This window comes from Mastigoproctus giganteus, chromosome 8 (genome assembly GCF_048544385.1).
Source record: "Mastigoproctus giganteus isolate SK-2022 chromosome 8, ASM4854438v1, whole genome shotgun sequence".
NCBI lineage: Eukaryota > Metazoa > Arthropoda > Arachnida > Uropygi > Thelyphonidae > Mastigoproctus > Mastigoproctus giganteus.
In genome coordinates this window covers 74,734,721-74,757,415 of record NC_143582.1, presented here as the reverse complement: position 1 = coordinate 74,757,415, position 22,695 = coordinate 74,734,721, and the positions used below count along the sequence as shown (strand labels likewise).

At 37.2% G+C, this 22,695-nt stretch overlaps 1 protein-coding gene across 4 annotated transcripts in view; it reads right to left on the bottom strand.

Moving 5' to 3' along the window:
- Nucleotides 1-22,695, bottom strand: part of LOC150081642 (non-homologous end-joining factor 1-like) — a 180,963-nt gene that overhangs the window by 46,790 nt on the left and 111,478 nt on the right. For all 4 annotated transcript variants that reach the window (XM_090379505.1, XM_090379503.1, XM_090379504.1 and 1 more), the window contains one exon: nucleotides 5,061-5,151. In XM_090379505.1, the coding sequence (XP_090235631.1) occupies nucleotides 5,061-5,151 (91 nt within the window). The remainder of the gene's footprint in view (nucleotides 1-5,060; nucleotides 5,152-22,695) is intronic.

Here is a 22,695-nt window from a genome sequence, read left to right as displayed (position 1 = left end):
TTTATCAATTAACAATTCTTCGATATCTGCCGGCGTAAGATCATCGAATCCTTCTCCGCCAATTTCACATGCCAAACTTATTATATTGGGGAATTCTGCAGTATGATTGAAGGAAACAGGAGCATTCTCTTTAACACATGCGGGCCAAATAGCATTCCAGCATGCATTCATAGTTTCTGGTCTCAATTCCGATAATGAAAATTGAACCTGATCAATACAATCCATAACTGAAAATTTTTTCCACACATCCATAACTGACAGCGTTTCATCATCATTTAGCTTGTTCAAAATGAACCGAAATGTTCGTCTGACATAATGTTTTAAAAGTCGCAATTATACCCTGATCATTAACTTTGCTTTCAGGAGTCTCAGAAACAATCTACTATTTCGTCTTCGCTAAGAGTATTGGGTGGCAGAAAACAAAATTGCACATTTGGGTGTTCTATGGCAGGATGACCGGGTGCATTATCAAGAATCAAAAGCACTTTAAATTCGAGACACTTGTCATTCAAATAGTGTCTAACTTCTGGCACAAAATGTTTGTGGAACCACTCAGTGAAAATATCAATGGTCACCCAAGCTTTTTTGTTGGCCACTCAATGAACTGGCAATTTTTGAAAATCTACACCTTTCATTGGCCGTGGTCTTAATGATCGATTTATGAGCAGTGGTTTTAACATCTGATCTCCTAAAGCGTTCGAACAAAATAGGAGTGTTATGCGATCCTTTGCTGCTTAGAACCCACCAACAGTTTTTTGCATTTTTGATACATAAGTTCTGTTTGGCATTTTTTTTTCCAGAAAAGGCCTGTTTCATCCATATTCCAAACTTGTTCACGCGTGTAACCTCCATCTTCAATTATTTTAGCAAGTTTTTGTGGAAATGTTTTAGCAGCTGTTTCACCTTTAATTTTTATATTATGAAGAGCATGTCTTTTAATAAACTTAGCCAGCCAACCATTGCTTGCATGAAATTCATATTTTTTCCTCGATTGAGATGCAATTTTTTAATCTGTTCATAAAATCTCAAATGCTGATTGCTTGAAGGAATTTCCATCAACTGGCATTCTTTTTTGTACATTATCTTCTATCCACATCACTAAAGCTTTTTCAGCCTTTTCTAGAACAACATCTCTTGTGTACGACGATAATTTCGCACTCGATTTTGTACCAGAACATACCACTTTTCTAATAGCCCCTTAATTTTTCTTTATAGATCTGATAGTCGATTCACAGACTCCAAAATGCTTACCCACAGCCGTTGCACCTTCCCCAGTTTGAAGATGATCTAAAATTTGAATTTTTATATCCAAGGAAACGGCTTTCCTTATTTTTTTGGTTATCGGCAACATGTGAGGGCTGGATTAAAATCTTCGGTTAATGAAATGAAACTTTGAAAATTACATACAATGTAGCTTACCATTTTTTATTTCTTGGCAAAATTATTAATTTTATAACGCGATTTTTATTTTGATTTCACTTAAAAAACGCAGTAACTGTGTTGTCTACTTAAACACCAAATTCAAACTGCTAAGAACTGCTTTTTTATGCACAATCAGTTATGTAATTTGGGGAATTTAGAATTTTCTTAATTTAAACGAGAATGCAATTCTACAAAATTCTCAGAATTTTCTTGAATTACGGATTTTTTTCTAACTTAGACTTTAGGTTGGTCGCGTAAAAGTGAATAAAAATCGCGTAAAAAATTATTTTTGATATCCCAATTCGCGTAACTCAGAATTCTCATAAAAATAAAATTTCATAAAAAGAGGTTTGGGTATATATATATATATATATATATATATAATTTTTTTTATTTTATTTTTTTTTCTCACTCACTCATTCATCTCTTTCTCACACACCAGGGGGAGGAAATGGTCTGTAATGTAATTTAAATACTAAAGCTAAATAAGAAAGAATATAGAAGATTAAAACTAGGGTTTGTGTGTACTTGACTGTAACATTTATAGTTTGTGTTCTTTTTCTCACACACTTACATTCATTCATTCTTCTGGCTTTCATTTCATTTGTTCAACTCTTGCTTTCTGCACTGCACTCTCTGGGCATCTCAACTTACTGTTATTCTTCAGTTGTGGTGCAGGCCCAATCGCAAGTTTTGGAGACCAGGGGAGAATGCTAGAAAGTAGTGTAAGTTATTAACTTTGTATTCTTTCAGCCAATTATATTTGCTCTTCCACTCATTCACATAACAACCGTTCACTCTCTTTCCCTCGTGCTGGGTCACTCTTTCTTTCACCAAAACTGACATTTATTCCCTTTTAACATAATTCCTAACATAATGACAGAATGAATACACTGGTCAGTGACCAGTGTATTCATTCTGTTTTTCATTCTACATTGCATCCCTTTGCTACCAGCTTACTGATATTTTTCAGCTAATCTGCTTCCCTGGCTGCCTGTACATATCCCTCCCCTAAATAAGTAATTATTTGGTGTGGGGCCCCAGGTTCCTACACATGGCAGGGTAGTCCTGGGGAATAACCCAAGTCAATCTGGTTTTGTCATGTCAGGGTGCAGAATACTGCTGTCCTGACAGATATTAGGTCATCATCTGGGTGTGGTGGGAGAAGTGGGATATTTTAACTATTGATTATTGTTTAATTGCTGGGGGGGGGCTAATTGCCATTCTTTGAATAGTTCTGCGCATTTTGAATACTTTCTGTTTGAAGGTTGTAATGGCTTTATAATTTTCCTCTTCTGTAATGAATAGATGTTCTTCTCCCCTTGGAAGGGGCCCAGTCAATGCTATTAGCTGTGTTCTGGGATGTCATAAATTATACATAGAATGTGTGCCCAGTCTTCACTCTTGCCACAGGTGCAATTTTGGTCATCAGTCAGCCCTAAGGAGGTTAGTTTTGCCTTTAGGGAGCCGTGATCTGTCAATATGAATGTTGTAAGAAGTCCAGGGGCATACCGCTTGGGCAGCTTTGGGCTGACCATTGCCACCCATGGCAGAAACCTTTTGGTAACCAGACCTCTGGTTTCCTGCTCCCAATTTGTTTGCCATAGCTCATGGAGCTTTGTGGTTATTCTTTTTCTTTCAGCCTTGATGGTGTTGGCTATCCCCAGAAAATCTGTGGGTATGCCCTTTTTAAGTCTATAATACTTGTCTCTTTTGGCTACTTCCAGGTAAAGTGGGAGAGCTCCAGCCAGCAACTGTAGCACAGGTGTGCTCGCTGTGCGACATGCTGTGGTAATGGTGAGAAATATTGCCTTTATATCGATTCTAATTTATTCCTGTTTCTTACTATGGCCGAGCGGGTGAACCATGCACTGGCTCCATAGGTGATAACAGGTGGAATGTAGTGTGCTACCATCAGCAAAATTATAGATAGGATTTCAAATCAGTGGAAGAATTAAAATACTAAAGGAAAAGAGTGAGAAAGAACTAAACCTTGAGGAACACCAACATTAGAAGACAAGAAGCCATCTAACAACACCAGCAGGGAGCAGTGATAGAGAAATCAGGACAGAAATGTTGTAGTGGTATTGCACCAGTATATGAATGTAAATTCATAATAATTTTTTAGTTTGTCAGAAATATTCATCAGGAAAAGCAAAGAAATCTTACCTCAGATCTGTCATCTAAACATTCCGTGGAACATAGTTATTGTTTCAGGAGCAGATCTACACTGAGTGGAACCTCTTGGTTCTAGGAGCTTATGTCACACTAAACTATATTCATGCAGTTTATATGTGTAGATTTAAAGCTTACAGTAAGTGTGCAAATTTTAAGAGTTAGGCAACCAGATGTTATATATATATATTTTTTTTTAATTATTATCCCTGTCTATTGATTGTATGTGGTATGTAAATACAGTAAACTCCCATTGTAGTGGTCTCAAAGGGCATGGCCCCAAAGAACACTAAGTGGGATCCCTACTTCACAGGACTGATCATGGGACCAGAAGAGAGGAGAAAAAAAAAGAAAAGCACTAAAAGCAGGACAGCACTATAAGCATGAGCATTATGATGGGAGTTTATTGTATTATATTTCACAGTATGATATAACCTGCCTCCCACTAAAGATATAGCTGTAAAGGTGAAAGGTGATATTTCTTCAAAAATAAACTAATAATGAATGAATTAATACAATACAGCTTACATAGTGAGTTCAGTTTTTCTCCAGCTATACTAATTTTGATTTACTATTGTTATGTAAATATGAAGCACAGCTATGAATTAGTATGAACTGACAGGTCACTGTCAGTTCATACTAATGTCAGGTCAAAAGCACAAGGTAACAGGTCACTGTTACCTTGTGCTTTTGTATCCAAGTAAAGAAACACTGGTTCATTCCCACCAAAAGGTATTTCTTTGGAAATGAAGTGATAATAATAATAATAATAAACAAATACAATACAGTTTACATAGTCGGTTCAATTTTATACCCCACCTGACAACAGATATCTTCAGCAATCACTGTCTGTAATAGTAAAATTGGCAAGTAAACTCAACTAAATCTAAATGTGAACTAACAGTGCAGATATGGAGGACAGTGTCAGTATCACTGCAACAGAGCCTATGCTGACAATTTCAAACATTATGTATCAAAGATGCACCTAAAATATTCTTCTGTTGACCAAACACTGGTTCAAGTAACATCTCAGTACAACTGTGTACTACTGGTGACAGATATCCATATTTACATGTGTTGAATATTATCCAATAAAGACTACACTAGTAGAAAACCCTACCAGATCTTATTTGTCTATACATAACAGAAACAAAGACCAGAGCAGGCCAAGGTCCACTGGAACCAAAGGATATCTGGTCCAAGTTCCCTGATCTACACAGGTACTGGATCTCAATCCAACAGAACATCTGTGAAAATCTATTATATGGAGATTGAGATAAGTTACTGGTCTGCATAGCTAACTATTCTGGAAGAACAGTAAAATTTTTGAAACTATTTTGTGAAGTCTATGCCAAGGCAAGTTTAGCTCATATATAAAATACTACAGTGCGGTCCCAAGAAACTGCCCAATGAGATCTGCTTTCAAGGAAGGAAATGTTTATTTATCAATAAATTTTACTTACCGCACAATGCCCGAGCTACTTGAATGTACACGTTATCATTCTTTTCACTGAATGTAGTTTTAACAGAATGGTGTAAAGAATCCTTCATAGCCTGCAAAATAATAATTTCACGTTCAAATGATGTTGCATCTTTTCTGCCTCTGTCTTATTTATTTTGTTAGTTAGTTTAATTCAATATTGTCTGATAATTTAAACAGCAGTGTACCGCTAATAGTATCACTATTGTGAAGTATCACAGATGATAAATAGTATAATTAGCATTTATCTGACTGCCAAATAAGAAATAAAAAATTGGAAGTTTTAAGAAAATTGTAATTAGTTAATAGTGATACTTAAAAAAAAGAAAAAAGGGGGGGGGGGGGACTTCTGATTTAGGCAATTCATAAAAAAAAATAAGTAGAACTGATATTTGTAAATAGTGATTATTTTATTATTTATATATCAAACAAGAGATGCAACCGACTTATTCATTCATACATATACAAGTGTGGCTATCAAATAACGAGACTACTGAAATAAAATAAATATACTGAAATATTTTATACCTAACAAGTTATCCACTTCACACTAATTGCTTTGGGCTTGCACCACTGTTCCATACTTTTCTAAGCACAGAAACATTTCCAGAAGTCAAATTTTGTAAGTACTTTTGACACTGGTGTTTTTTTTTTTTTTTTTTTTTTGTCTTCAATGGACTGAAAATGTTCCCTTAAGTACACTTTTAAGTTTAGGAAAGAGAAAGAAATCACAAGGTGCTGTCTGAAAAGGAGTTTGCATGTTCACACCATGGATTTGGTTTTTTTTGCCCATAAACTGGCAAAATTGAGAGTGTATTGTGTACTAGAGCATTATCCTGATGGAGCATCCAACCATTCTTCCACAATTCAGGTCCTTCCTTCCTTCAAATTTTTTTTCACACAACCTCTCAGAACTTCAATGTATGTTTGGCTGACAGTCCGATTTGGTGGGATGTATTCAGCCATAATAATTCCATCAATATCAGAGAAAACAAGAACCATGGTTTTCATTTTTGATTTGAAAATTCTTGCTTTTTTTGGTCTGGGAGATTGTTTTGTTCCACTGCACTGACTGTCTTTTAGTTTCTGGGTCATACTGAAACAGCCAACTTCCATCACTAGTAATTACAGAACTCAGAAACTCTGGGCCTGCTTCAATTTTTCAAAACATCTTCACAAATGCAGTCTTCTCATTTTTTGATCTTCATCAAAAATTTTTGGCACGCTCTTTTCTTGTGCCTAAATTTTCAGTTAAACTTTGTTTCTTTGTCCATATGGAGTTCTGATGCAATAGATTAATGCTTAAACAACAATCAATTCTAATCAATGTCCCTACCCAGTCCACATTTTCATCAGTTTTTATGGATACTGGACAGTTTGGTCATTCATAGTCTTCCACATCCTTTCTTCCTTCTAGAACATTCAAACGCATGAGCTCTTGACATAGCATCCTTCCCATAAACTTGATGTAACAACTCATAACTTTCAGTTTGTTTTTCCTTTAGTTTTGTTAAAAATTTGCGGTTGATTTATTGTTAGATTCTTTTGTCTGTTAATTTCCCGGCAAAAATCCGAAAACACAAGGTAGCAAAAACCTGTCTCACTGCAAAGCAAATAAGCATATTGGAATGTGACTTGGCAGACTACTCCTGGCAAGGTTCACAATCAATTGCTGTACTATGAGAGCATCCTTGGACTCAAGGGAGTTCCCCATGGTCTGGAGATGTGCAAATGTATCCCCAATTCACAAAGGGGATCAAAGGTGACATGAGTAATTATACACCTGTTAGTTTAACTTCTGTTCCAGGGAAAATAATGGAGTTACTGGTTAAAGGAGCACTGCAGGATCATATAGACAATACTGCAGTTACAGTTCAGACACAGCATGGGTTTGTTAAGGGGAAGTCTTGTCTGACCTATTTGATTGGATACTATGATGTGGTCACAAAGGAACTGGATGCAAAAAATAATTTTGGTTTCATATACTTGGATTTTAGGAAAGCTTTTCATACGAGGGGGTATCAAAAAGTTCGCATCCTGACCTAGATAAAACACCAGTAAGAAGATGCCAATTTTAATACAGGGTGTTTCAAAAACAGCTTTACAACTTTGAAAGTGTATATAAATTTATTTAGAGGACGTACACAATATTTTGAAATGTCAGAATGTAGCAAAACGCTTTGTTTTACCTCGGATAGTTATGGTTCAATGTGACTTCCATTTGTAATGCGACAGACGTCCTGTCTTTAGTCAATTTCTCGCCACACATGGCAAGAAATTTGTGTAGTATGGATGTTGAGAACAACAAAACAAATGGCGGTAATTAGAGTTTGGAGCTCAGTGACATTTGCAGGTAAAGGTGGTATGTACACTAGATCTTTAAAAAATTCCCCATAAGAAAAAATCCATAGGTAAGATCTGGGGAATGAGGTGGCCAAGCTATTGGAACCCCTCAATCAATCCCCCAACCTGGGAAATGGGTGTTGAGGTGCTCGCGCACTTCTCCAAGGTAATGAGAGGATGTGCAGTCTTTCTGGAAGTGAATGCATTTCTTGGTCATCTTCGTCAATTTGTGGAATGAGGAACTGTTGGAGCATGTCTGGATTCATGATACCAGTAATGGTTGTCTCCACAAAAAAGAAGGGGCCGTACACTTTTTCTTTGCCTAGGGTGCAAAACACGTTCACCTCTGGGCTGTCACGAACATGTTCCAGGATGGCACGTGGATTTTCGGTGCCCCAAATCCTGCAGTTATGGGTGTTGACCTTACTAGTGACATGAAACGTGCTCTCATCACTGAAAATTATGGAGTCCAGAACTCCCTCATCATCCTCTATCCAATGCAATATTTGCATACAGAATTCCTTATGAACCAGCTTATCTGCATTCATAAGGTGCTGTACAATGGATAATTTGTTTACAATTTAAGTGTAAATGTTTTTGTAACACTCACCACACAGTCACATGTGAAATACCACTTTCCTGAGACGCACGTGAACTTCGAACGAAGCTGTTCCTAACCCTTTACACAACATCATCAGGAACATGTGGCCGACCGGGTGACCTGGCATGGAGCACAGAACATCCGGTCTCAACAAAATTCTTGTGCCATGTGTACATTGTAATGCTTTCGCCAACTGTTGGATTTGTGTAGTACGGATGTTGAGAACTTTTTTGATTGGTTTATGATGAATGCTGGGTGTACCAGTATGATCCGGAGACAAAAAGACAAAGACCACCCCATCTGCAAAGAAGATGATGTTGTCCACGTTTTGAGACAGAAAAGGGGTTATCCTGACAGATTACCTACCTCGTGGTTCCACACTTACCGGAGAATATTACAGAAATATTTTAAAAAGGTTAGGCAATGCTTTGAAGTTGAAAAGGCGTGGAATGTTAACCAAAGGTGGTCGTCTTCTGTCAGACAATGCACCGACTCACACGGCCATTGCCACCACCAACTTTGTTGCCCAGTGTGACTTCGAACTACTGCAGCACCCGCCCTATTCTCCTGACCTACCACCGTCAGACTTCTTGCTTCAAGAAATGAAGAAACCATTGCATGGACACTACTTTGATTCGTCTCAGGAAGTCATCAATGAATTGGAATCATGGTTTCAGGCAAAAAGTGCAGACATCTATGATCAAGGCATTAAATAACTGATCCACAGATGGGAGAAATGTTACTATACGTGGAGAGTACATAGAAAAGGATTAAAGTTCCTGTGAAGTTTCACCTTTCTAGGACTATTATTTCTAGGTAAGGGTACAAACCTTTTGATATCCCCCTCGTACTGTTGCAAATGGAAGAATACTGTACAAATTGGAGCAGTATGACGTTAAGGGCAAGTTGCTGCTATGGATAAAGGGATAGTTGAGGTTGAGTGGGAGAAGTCTGCCAAAGAAAGCCAAGAATTGCAGCAAAGACTTCTTTACTTATATTAACAATAGAAGGGGTTAAATCATTTTGGTACACTTGACGACAATGGTTTAACTGTTGATGATCATGCCCATGTTGCTGACAAACCGAATAGGTATTTTGCATCTGCATTCACGCATAAGGAGTTCTTTATTAAGCAGAATTCCTCAGAAGTTCATCCGAATCCAGGGAGCTGAATGGTTTTGTGATAAGAGGAATTATTAGGATCATCTAGACAGAATGCACTTACACTGTACAAGGGTTTAGTGTCAAACAACGTTAACTAAAAAATTGCATTTTTATTGTTTTGAGACAACTTTAGTTAGACTTTATACAAATAACAATGCATATCATGTCATAGAACTGCATCTCTGGTAGTTTACAAGTTAGCTTAGGCTGCAAGTACATTTCCGGTAAACCAAGAAAATTTAAAATTTTTCTTGGTAATTATTTTACAAATGAAATCCTGAATTCAATTACTGAGTATCCAGAGCTGAACTAGGGTAGGGCAGAGCCATCCCCGGCATTTTAATGGTGCAATCAACCAGTTATACATTTTAAAATTGCTTCATTTTTGATTTAATTACAGTCAGACCTCTGTTTAATGAACTTCTTTATAGCAAATTTTTTTTGAATTCCCCTTGGTAATGACATTTTAAATAGTTTCCATGGAATGGATTATGAGATACTTAACTTTGTATGCATTGTTCTGACCTTTAGGTAATTTAGGCAGTTAGAAAACCGTAAATTAAGGGTTAAAGGGATTACTGTTCTGTAAAGCTAGTGGTACCCATAAAACCTATGCAGCTACCTATTCCATGTCAAGAGGAAGTCGCACTAGTCAATATGCTTTCCATAGCCAGTCAGAAAATTAAGGCGTATTCCTGACATGGATATTTGCCTCTGGTCAATCTGTGTTGTGGTTTCCCCTTCACTCCGGCAAGCAGTCATCTGTTTTTCAGAGAAGTGAATGATCCCTGCCTTTCAGTAAATTTCTCCTGTCTAAATTTACATGGTCATAGTAGCTGAATATCTGAGTGATTCCAACAGTATTCAAAGAACTAGTGACAGTAGCGATGTCGAAGGGGGGAATGAGGGCAACTAAGATATTAAATAAATTTCTGAAGATGAAAATGTTGGCAGATTCTGAAACTGTGTTGAGGCCTTCACTGCAAAGAAAATGTTCCAAAATATAATGGCATACAGGTAATAATTTAAAAAAAAAAAAAAAACTATGCAATATCACCAATCTCCAGAAAACCAGCATGATTTGAGGATAATTGCTTGAACTGGAAATTATGAAGATCGGTCATGCATTCGGGCCACGATGGGCAGCTTTTAACTTGCGGACAACTGCGTTTTGGAGGAATTATCCCATTCTGTGCAAACATTTTGAATCAGAAGTTAAATATTCGGGATTATTAAACTGCCTTTAAAATCTGGAATTTCTTAACAATTTAGCACAAATGATCTTGCAGGAACTCTCTTACCTTTCAGAAGCTTTACAAAGTTGCAGCATCACTATAGTAAAAGCAGTTAAATTAATTATTCAAACTATCAATGCTATTGCTGATTTGAAAAATTATGAAGCTAAAACTGACAGCATGTTGAAGTCGAAAGAATTTGAATCAAAATCGAAAGTAAGAACACGTTTAAAAAATTACCTCGTGACAAGTTATAAAACTGCACTGTTTTATCCTTAAAGGAGTGATTATTAATGCAATAGAGTAATTTTAAATTAAATAAAGAAACTAATGATATCATTAATGATAAGGAATTGAAAGAAATTTTAAACATATGCTACCCAAAATCATTGAATATGGAAAAACTTTTGTCTCCATGGTAAGAGCCATGGCATGAAAAATGAATAAGAAATTTAAGTTTTCTAATAAAATATGAAATAAAAATTAATGATTTTAGAGATTTTGTCGGACAGTTTATCTTTAAAATCAAGTGAAATTCCATTTTCAATTAAAAAAGCCAGAAATATCTTTGAAACCATTGCAATTAGCAGTGCTGAAGCTCAGCGAGCTTTCAGCGTAAAGAATAATATTCTAACAATAAAAAGAACATCTTTGACAATTAAACATGTTGTAGATATGATGACCAAACATCAAAATGGAAAACCATTGTTTCAATTTGTTCCAGATCGTTACGACAAATCTTTCATGATCATCGCTCGGATATTGAGCAAAGCAGATCAACAACAAATATTAATAAAGAAGTAAATTCTATATGGCAATTTTAGAATAAATGTTTCTTGAATATTTGCCTAATCATTTTTTTTTTCATGTAATTGTGAATTTTGTGTACCTTTTCTAGAATAGTTTGTTTTTTACGTAATATCCGTTTTTAAATTGTAGAATGTTTTGTGTTAGTTTTTATGTTATTTGTGATATCGGAAATATTCCATGTTATTTTTTATTTGCAATATTAAAATTATCATGAAAAAAATGTATCCATTATATTTCCCTAGTTGTACAAAAGAAGAATAAAAAAGTGGCACATGTTGGTTTTATGTGAAACATTCATCGCGTTTCCTATAGGTATTTTGATTTGTATATATTGATTATGAAATAAATAAAATAGGAACTCCCTGACTTAGGTAAGGGTTGCATTCCGCGGAACGCTACCTAAGTTGGAATTTCCCCCATGTTTATACAGCACTCGCAACTGTGCTCGCTGAATTTATTGAATCAAAAAAATGTTTGATGAACATGTAAATAGAATTATTTATTGTATTTATTCAATTTTTTATCTCATGTGCAGGAATAATTACAAAAAGCGTGCAATTTAAAAAAATTTCAAAATTATAAAATTACAAAAAAAGAGAGGAGACAGTAAGTTTTACCTCTCGAGCATCATTGCCAGAATCAACGTCTTCAGCTGATAAGTACGTCGCTGTGAAGATTTAGAAGGGGTCGGCCACTCAAACGTACGAAAAAACATATTAACGGATGACTGGACGGTGGCATTTTCCTTTTCATCGTAAATTTATTTGTAGCAAGCAAGCAAGCATATCGTTCACCCCTCTGTTAACTTTTAAAAATCGTCCGCTGTGAGGATCCATCTTCTCAAAACCACCATTGCCATCTCTCTGGTGATGAAGCGTCTCGGCTCAAGATGAAATTTTGTTCATCTTCAGCTTGGCCAGCATTTTCTTCTTTCACTATTGCTGCCTGCAAGTCAATAAGTTCTTCGTTAGATAATTCCTTCTCTTCTTCCTCTATTAACTCCTCCACATGTTTGGCATCAACCTCCAACTGAAGTAGCTCTGCAACCTTTACAACCTTATCTGTAACCTCTTCATATGATTCGTCTTTTTAAAATCCTTCGAAGCCTTTTATGTGCCATGGGAATATTTTCTTCCATGCGCCATTTAAACAACTTTTAGTAATTTCCACCCAGGCCTTATTAATGTTTAAGATGGCACAGTAAATGTAAGATTCCCAAAAGTCTCTTAACTTAAACTTTTTCACGCCATCTACTGAAGACAATGCCTGAGCAAATGTTGTGCGTAAATAGTATGCTTTTAAATTCGAAATGACACCCTGGTCTTGGTTGGAAGAGTGAAGTCTTGTTTGGAGATAGAAATATGACTCTCATGTTTGAATTGAAATCATCTAGATGCGTAGGATGTCCAGGAGCATTATCTAATAGACGCAAAATCTTGAAAGGAACATCATTGTCTTTACAATATTTTTCAACCTCGGGAATGAAGCAGCATTTAAACCAATTGTCAAAGAGAGATATTGTTATCTATGCTCTTTGATTTGATTGGAAATTCACAGGTAGGATGGCTTTATTGATGCCCTTAAATGCACAAGGATTTCCAGAATGGCACACAAGCAATGGTTTTAATCTGTAATCTCCCACTGCATTAGCCTCAAGCAAGAGCGTGGCCCTATCTTTTGACACCTTGAAAGCTAGCATTGTATTTTCCTAGCTGGCAACGTATGTTCGATCTGGCATTTTTTTCCAATACAGAGCAGTCTCATTAACATTAAAAATTTGCTGCGTTGAATAGCCGCCTTCATCAATAATTTTTTCCAACACATCACAAAATTTCTCTGCAGTTGCAGAATCGGCACTGGCGACTTCACCGCATACTTTAATGTTTTGGAAACCAGTGCAATGTTTTAACCTATTAAACCACCCGTTGCTTGCCACGAACTTGGGTTGGGGTTTGCCATACTTATCCTTAATATCTTTATAAATACTTGTTGCTTTTGCTTGAATGGTTGGTTATTAGACTCAGGGGCACTAGCTTCTGAATCTGATTTTCCATCTATATTATTAATAGCTGTTCCATCTTTGATATAGCTGAATGCTGTTTTGTGATCATGTTGATCTTAAGTGAGTTGATCCTTTGACATTTTCTTTTATACGCACACTGTTCTTTAAAATAGTATTCACTATTGAAGCAGCGAGACTAATTCCCTTGCAACAGATGACAAACTTTGTCCTGCTTCGTACTTCTTATCATTTTCATCTTCATTTCTAAATTAATTTTGTTTCGTTTCCTGGCACTACCACCACTTTCACTTTTTTGTTGGTCTCTTTCCCTTCATCATTGTAATACATAAATAGGAATGAAGAGAAGTTTCTGAAAATTTGTTTTTTTATATGATTGAAGATTTCAGTGAAGGGGAACACATTTCACCATAATAGCGTAAAAACCCACACAATTGCAGCTATCGGTATTATCGCAAATGCAATAAGATAAGAGTTTACTACCCATTTAGAATTAGATGCAATAACAGAAAAGTCCAATAAACTGGAAAGTTCAAATTGTTTTATGGTAGTGACCTCAGAAACGTGCTTTAGAAAAATATCACAAAGGCGTTCAAAATTGATTCTTATAACGGGAATCATATGATAACGATGAAAGGTAGTGCAATTTCTCTATAAATATGACCTTTTAGAGAGATAAATAGCTAGTAACATAGCAAAATTTTCAACTTCCAAGGACTTGGAATGAATTACAACAAAAAAAAAAAAAAAAAAAAAAAAAGCAAAACAATGTGTTATTGAGTTGGCATTACAATATTTTCATGATACCTCCATTTATTCCTACGGGATGCAAAATACGTTTCCACAATTCTTTTAAGTTTGCACCGGCCAGAAAAAACTTATGTAAAGTCGAATTTCCATAAGTCGGGGAGTTCCTGTACTTAAATGATGCCAATTCTTAGCGACTTTAATAGTTGGCTGCATATTCAAATGATACATTTTAGTAAGCAGCCAACTACTGAACTTGTATGTCAGTTAACTTCTATGCAACCTAAGGTTTAGCCCTAAAATGCTTCTAAGTTTAATCTACTTACACACCATCGCGCATCTCTCATATTGTGGAGTTATACTTCATAACTGGATTGTCACCATTGCAATACCAGGGTATCTCACATTGCAATGGTGACAATTCAGTACCTACCCACCTACTGATAAGAAGCCAATAAGATTTGAAACGGTACCGTCTAGGTAATGGTATCCACCGAGAATAAGTAACAATAGTCTTCTCCATTGGTGAAGCGGTACTTATTTGAGGTAGTGCAATATCGTGGCAACTTGTTGTGAAGGTATTCACAATATGAGATATACTTAAATTATGCCTATTCTTAGCTATTTTAGTAGTTAGCTGGGTACTAAAACAATGCATTTGCACTAACTTTTACGTATGTTAATAGGTACTTTGATGCAGACAGGTGGTCTCTGACATGGCATTACTCTATTCTGCAAGGTGTGTCTAGGATGGATAATCGCAGGGATCGGCATATTGGTGTTCTGTGTCTGTGCTTCTGGTTGCGGTAACGAGATCTGTGATTGCTATGAATCAGGGTGCCATTGGTGGAAGTCCTTTCCACTACTATATCGCTGCCCTCTGTGCACGAGTATGGCATAACAAGAGCTCCAGTGGGCCAGATTTCAGGATTGAAGAGTGCTTCAAAGTCTTAGCAACTACATCGAACTTAAAGGAGGGTAAGGTGGGATATTTCGTGGACAGCTTGGTGATGTACTATTCATTTTGAATGCAGCAAGAAGGTTTTTCACATCATCAGCTGTGGTAGCAGGGGACAGCCTACTAATGAAGTCTGCTTGTCCATCGTTCCAGTGTTCACAATTTGCATCTTTCTGAAGTGCGGATTGGTTCCAATAGCTTTAAAATTGGGGCTCACTTCCTTAAGAGTAGGATTAGAAGTCAGCGTTCTCTATTCTTTTGTTCCTTAGCTTGCAATCATTGAATACGTTGTAGTGTCACTATGGGTCTTTACATTCGATATGAACATAGTCCCAGTATAATGGTAACCTCTCCCGTTGTTTGAGGTGGGGCCACAGTTGCAATATACTTCAGCAGCCAAACCATTATCCAGTTTTAAGAGCAAGGACCCCATATGAGTTTTGTAATCACGAGTAGGTGGCTCTTTGCAGGTTCTGCTCCTGATGACTTCTTTGGATCTTCTGGGAAGCAGTTTTTCCTGATATGTGATTTCATATATCACTCATATGTGATTTCAGCATATATGAGTCTAGTGCTACGTTCAGGACACACAACTTCAGTCTCACATATTGTAAAAGTGGAGATGGAGAGGGGTCATGTGGTAATAAAGATGGTGAAGTTTGGGTAGGAGCTCTTGGTTTTATATGAAAGTGTCCACCAGGAGGATGCTGCTCACGATGGTTAGTTTGGACAGCAAGATCACAAACAGATTGCTTTGGATCATCAAAGTTTTTTCCCAACACCTCCAATGTTTTGTATATGCATTCACTGTGCTCTCATAGTCACTTGTTTTCAAGCAGTAGTTCTGCGAGGATATTATGAATTTGGGATAGCTTCACACTGAGAGTTGTCTCGATGTTTGTGAGAAGCGAGACGAAGAGTGGACTGCATTGGAGTGATGCTTGAATAACTGTTGATAGGAAGTTATCCTGTTGGAAACTACTAGTTTTTTGCATGATGTGTTCTGAAAGGCAGTTTTGTTCTGTCAGTAATAAATTTATCTGTATAAACAAAAACCACTGCATTCTATCTTATCAAGAAGTAACAAATTCGCAATGATTGGCTTACTAGAAGCATAAAGTATTTCAATTACCAGGCAATTCAGTGCACATGCCAAACAAGTGTGTTTTTTTTTTTTTTTTTTTTTGACTTTCTAACTTATTAACCTTGGCAGCCTACTTATTTTACTAATATACACCAAACATTTAATTATTTTCAATGTAGCCAAATTGAATAGCAGTAGCTTTGACACTTTGTGAAAAAAAGAAAGGGAAAATTATGCTACTTAATGTATTGCAAGACGACACGGCAAAGGAAAAAAACTATAGAAAGCACGTGCACACATTAACACACTGAATTCAATTATACAGAGGGTTTTAATTTTAAGACTGAACAAGTGGTTTAAAAAGAATCAAATTTGATTATTACACATGATCTTTTCAAGTATATGAAATATATATTCATTTTTCATGTACATTACATCAAAAATAAACTTTAAGGGGGAAGAAAGAACTATAGAAAGTGCGAGTGCACACACATACACACACATTAAATTCAATTATACAGAGTTTTAATTTTAAGACTAAACAGTTTGGATAAAAAAGAATCAAAATTGATTATTGCACAACATGATCTTTTCAAGTACATGAAATATATATTCATTTTTCATGTACATTACATCAAAAATAAACTTTAAGGGGAAGGAAGAACTATAGAAAGTGGGAGTGCACACACACACACACACACACACACACACGCTAAATTCAATTATACAGTTTTAATTTTAAGGCTAAACAGTTTGGATAAAAAAAGAATCAAAATTGATTATTACACAACATGATCTTTTCAAGAACATGAAATATATATTCATTTTTCATGTATATACATGGAAAATGAACTTACAGATGGGGAGAGAACTAAACTGAGAATATAAATATTGTAGAAGAAATGCATTCCTAAAATAAATTAGAATAGATAGCAATTAACATAAATTTAGCAATGCCTCTTGAAAACACAAAGGCCAAACTGCGTGAAACATTTCTCTAAATAGAAAACAAACAACAACACCATGACCATTTCTACGAAAAACAATAAATTAAAATAGAACAACCATTGAGCCCCATTTCAATGGAAGACCTCAAGGCTAACAATGGCTGCTGAGTTACTGCATTTCAAACATTAAACAAATCAGCATTACCAACCTGAGAAATAAACTAATCAGCCAGATAATGCAATACATTTGAGCACATTAGCATCTCAGCCAATTACTACCATGTAACATACATGGAAATTAAATTTTAATCAAATAAGTAGAAAAGAAAAAGAAAAGAAGTACAAAATAACAATAAGGTGGAAAGGCAAATAATAATCAGTCTGGTTTAATTTATTTTTGTTTCACATTGTAATAGTCCCATTTCTGCAAGTAGGGATGGGAAACTTGTTCCCACTAGAAATATCATCCTGACATTCAATTCACCAACATCTCCCAATGAGATCAAAGCTGGTTACATCAAATATCCATGTTCCAAATCCCTTACGGTGCTTTAGATGCCAGATATATGAACACTTGCAAATCGCCCATCTTGAAGCCCTTGCATGAACTCAACTCAATGTGCTGCAAAGGACCATGAAACTTCATCACGTTCACCCACTAAACCCACCTGAATTAACTGCCAAGGAGAACTCCCTGCTTACTCCATGCTAGAGGTGGAAAGAAGAAAAAGAAATTCAACGGCTTAAGGCAGGGCTGATCATATTATGAGGCAAGAAAAGCAGTGAAACCTATAAATAACAAAGCTACCAGGGAGATGTTCCATCGGAACTCAGACTGAAATGACCATCCCTCCAAAAGAGTCGTTCACTCCCATTGCAAGTTCAATCAGCTGCAAATCCCATATCAGTGCCTCCTAATGCGTCACCAGTAACAAAAGAAATTGTTGGAGAAAACAATAAAAAGTCTAAAGTAACCCCTAGTTATCAAGAACATATGGATGTCGAGGAGGAGGAGCCAGATGATTCAGTCTTGGAACTCTTTGTAGAGGAGAAAATGGACACAGGACAGCATCCATACTTCCCCAAAAGAGATAAAACCAAAACCGAGAGAAGTAAGCTCTCAGCACTTTGGAAGTTGCCTGATGGATCCCACAAAGCCAAAATAATGGCTAAATTCCTACAATGGAACTGTCTTGGATTCCGACAAAACAATGTTGACATTAACACCCTGATGAAAAGCATGAGCCAATTTGCTTTTGCGTACAGGAGACATATTTGAAGGCAAATGAAAACCCTTCCTTTCGTAATACTACATTGTACATAGGGACAGAACTGGGTATGGACCTGCTTATGGTGGAGTTGCTATCCTTCTGAGCAACCACACCCCACTGTCCACCAATATAGAAGCATTAGAAATTCACCTTGCGGTACAATTTTTACTAACAGTCTTTTCAGTTTATTTGCCACCTGGGATTGACATCTCCCAGAAAGACTTTGATGATCTCATTGTGCAGCTGCCCACCCTTATCTTACTCCTGGGTGATTTCAAAGGACATAAACACCTAGTGCCAACATTAATGGAAGGGGGACATGTCATTCAGCATATGCCCACTGGCAACGACCTCTCTCTTCTAAATGTGGGAACTAAAACATTTTTCCATATGCCTACCTCTATGTTTTCTGCTATTGATCTTTCTATATGCTCTTCTTCCTTCATTCACTTGGGAATAGAGGGCTCCTTATGAGAACCTCGAGGAGGTTCCACTCTGAAATGACACCTCTCAAATGAATTTAGTGTTCTATGTGGTGCTACTGTAATGGGTATTCCTCAGATTGTTGCTCGAAGTAGCTGCTCAGAGAGCCTGTAATTTTTGGTTTCAATTAAAAGAGGTCCTCAGAATGAAGCCTCTTAACTGATTTCAGGGAACCTGCTAACCCCTCTAAACCCCTTCTGTATAAAAAAAGGGCAACATTTTCCCAATAGGTTTTTCGCTGTTAGAATGGATGATTAAAAATCTTGGCAGAGGCCCTGATGGTATTTCAGTTCAAGGTCTCTTTGCTGTATTAGCATCATCTGTTTCATCAGTTGTTTTTTCAGATAGGGATCGTGTTGGGGACCCCAAAGAAATAAGTTTATCAGGATTCATAATGTTTTTAATTTGATTCAGTGCCCAGGCTCCCCCACCCACATGGAGCCCAAACGAAATGCCCATTGCCTGGAAAGCAATAAATGCACTTGGAGGGGGGGTGGGACGCCACAGCTACTCAGACACCATACCCACACTGCCACCAGCGTGAATCCTGTTCCTCGGACAGGATTCAGCTCATTGAACTTGTGATGGGACTCAATGCCATGCACCCATGAGGGTGGGTGCATGGCATTGACACTGTTGACCCTCACAATCAAACCCACTAGCCAAATGATCCTGACTGGGATTTCCAGGACCGCTTGTCTTATCAAAGCAGAGTTGAGGGGGCCCCCCTTTCCGAATTTCCACAGGTCGCAGTGCACAGAAAATATGCCAGATTCCTATGATGTTAGCCTGAAACCTAGGCTGTGGGCGATCCCAGTAATGCTAATCTGGAAGCCCACAGCATCACTGGGAGGGCCCCCCATCATGTACAGGTGCCCACATTGATGGGCAAGGTCAGGTGAGTATGTAGAGTGGGTACTGCACAAATGCTTCTTTGGGCCAAAAATTCTTGAATGGAGAATGTAGTCAGAGCACTGTCATGGAGGCACCTCCGTAGCCAGGTGGGAAGGAGCACACGCTTCTTGATTAGACTGGGATTCGAGCCCGTTACCACCAAATACGGAGGATGCAGAAAGGTCAAGGGAATGACCATCGCATATTCCCGGAGTAATATGGCCTTAGTTGCTAATACTCCTAAAAACCAAATAACTAGCTAACTAACTGTCATGGTGAGGAAACCATCTATCATTTCAAGCAGCTGGTGGTGTTTTTTGCATAACCTTTTCCCCTCACAATCAAATCAGAACTTTCTTATAATAAGCTGGATTTATTCCCTGACCAATCTGAACAAATTCACGATGAACAATATTCTGAATGATCGACAGATACCACCACCCAGATGGCACCATTTCAAAGCTTGTTGGCTTACTCATCGGTGGGTGGGTGGGCAGGTATCCTGTTGTTGCAATAGTCATCAATGAGCAGGCAGGGTACCTGACCACTCACCAACGAGTAAACCAACAAGATTCGAAACGGTGCTGTCTGGATGGTGGTATCCGCCAAGAATAAGTAACATTAGTCTTCTCCACTGGTGAAGCATTACTTATTCGAAGCAGTGCAATACCTCGGCAACTCATTGTGAAGGTTGATTCACAATATGAGATATAATTAAATGATGTATTCATACTACCTGGGTTGTAGAAATAATGTATGTGCACTACCCATGCATAAACCATCTCCTTCATACCCTTAGCATTTAGCCAAGAATATATTTTTAGAATATTCTGAATATTGAAAAAAAAAAAAAAAAAAAAAACACTATTTTCATATTTAACTGAACTTCTCATGCTTGAGGTTCAGGGTGAGTTTGGTGACTTCCACTGGGATGACTGGAATTTTATTTTCAAGTCATAGCTGTACCCCCATGTTTTATTGTCAGTTACAATGCAACTAATGAAACCAGCATCCATATCCACCCTTCTTTTTTTGGCTCTTTGCACAGTTCTCAGCAGTGAACCCTTGCAGATTTTGTTGGATGCATGATTCAAAGGAAATTCCCAGTATATTAGAAATTTTTCATCTAGTTAATCATTGATCAAAATGAATTTCTTCACATGCTTTAGCAACCATTTCATCCATGCTTTGAAGATCAACCTAAACACTAGTTATCTTTGATAGATTCTCAGCAGTTCTGGAGCATTTCAACTGCTAATAAACTATGGCCTTACTTGAACGAGCATCATCAAATACAGTTCTTAATATGTTTTCTGTTCTTCATACAAAATTTGTTCCATTTATTGTTGTTGATGTTCCATTACAATTGTGACAGAGGCCTAAGATATGTCTGAACTTCAATACATGATGTCTATTTGATGGTTTGCTAAAGTGGCTCAAACCAGTAATACGGTGATCCCCTCCCCTCCCCTCATCTTATTCTTCGTCTTGATTATCCTCCAGTGCCACCATTTATTTATAAATAAAGCTTTAGAACTTTTTGATCGGGGATCTCATATATTTATAGATTAAAAATAAAAAGAATCTCAATGTACATGATTTTTGAGTTTTCTAGTCCCAGGATTAACATTTTAAAAGTCAACGTTTAAGCAATACTCAATCTTCAGACAGCTGTGTTTATGCAGGATAGCACTCCTCCCTATATCCCAAACAGTGTAAAGGATTATGAGTTGGCTGGGTGCTGCATTATAAGTGCTTCCTTCTTTCAATATGAACCCTTATGTCATTTGGCTACGAAGAGAATGATATTTTCATGCTGATATTTTCGCCCACACAGACTTGAATATCATAATATCATACATGTGGCAACATCATTGCTGACATGTTGTGGTTTGCTATCAAAAATTCTATCTTTTTGCTTTCAGCACACAGTGGCCAGCAAAAGGCAACATACTGAATAGTTACTGACCTGAAACTGAGAAACAAATCCTTTTTCTGTTAGCCTCTTCTGTATCCTTTGAAACAGGCAGATTCCAATGTTAGATAAAATATGCCCATTTCTTTGGTTGATAGAGGTACTAACATTTCAGGCAGATCACAATTAAAGGGGACTAACACTTTAATTATGATCTTTATGTATATATTTTCAAAAATGCATTTAAGGAGACTCGTTTTAAAATAAAATTAAGATACTTAATAACCGTTATTTCGTTCGAATCTTGCAGCCATTGTTTTTGTATATAGTGGTAGGGAATTAAAATTTTTAATTGAGGTAGTTAGGTAGCTCTAACGTATAATTTATAGAGTAATACACTTCACTGTTTCTATTAGATAGCGTAGTATTGACATTTAATTAATTTAATTTATTGATTTTATTAATTTAAAGTATCATGCCCCAAACTAGAGCAGCAAAGCAACGGGCTCAGAGTGGCAGGAGTGCTGTGACTCAGGGGAGAACTGAGGGGGGCGATTCTCCAACGCAACACAGCCTAAAAAAATGTGCAACTTGTGAAATGTTTGCCGAACTCTCTGGAATGGAACATGACATTGCCATGGGGGATGTCTTTGTGTATGCGCGATGTAAGGAGTGTAAGGAAATCAGGCGACAACACAGCGTTTTTATGGGCCTATATGAGAGCTTGAAGGACAGGGTGGATGCCCTCGAAAGATCTAAATTGAGGAGCCCATCAGGCTCTCAGCTGCCCACATCAACGCCAGAGCTTGCACTTGGTTATCACGTAACACAGCGGCAACCCCCAAGGCAGAATGCACTGGTCCCTCAGGAACTAGTAGTTGTTGGAGACTCTATTGTCAGGGAAACTGGAAACATGCTTTGTAAAAAGGATAGGTGGAACAGGACCAGGGTATGTCTGCCAGGGGCAAAGGTTGATGACGTTGTAGAGCAGATATCATCTTTTAAGGGCACAAAAGGTGATATAGTTGTACACGTTGGCACTAATGATATTAGGAGTAGGAGACCGGCAGAATTACTTAACAAGTACAGGTCACTGTTGAACAAAAGCCGAGAATTAGGGTTGAATTTGAAAGTGTCTGCAATTCT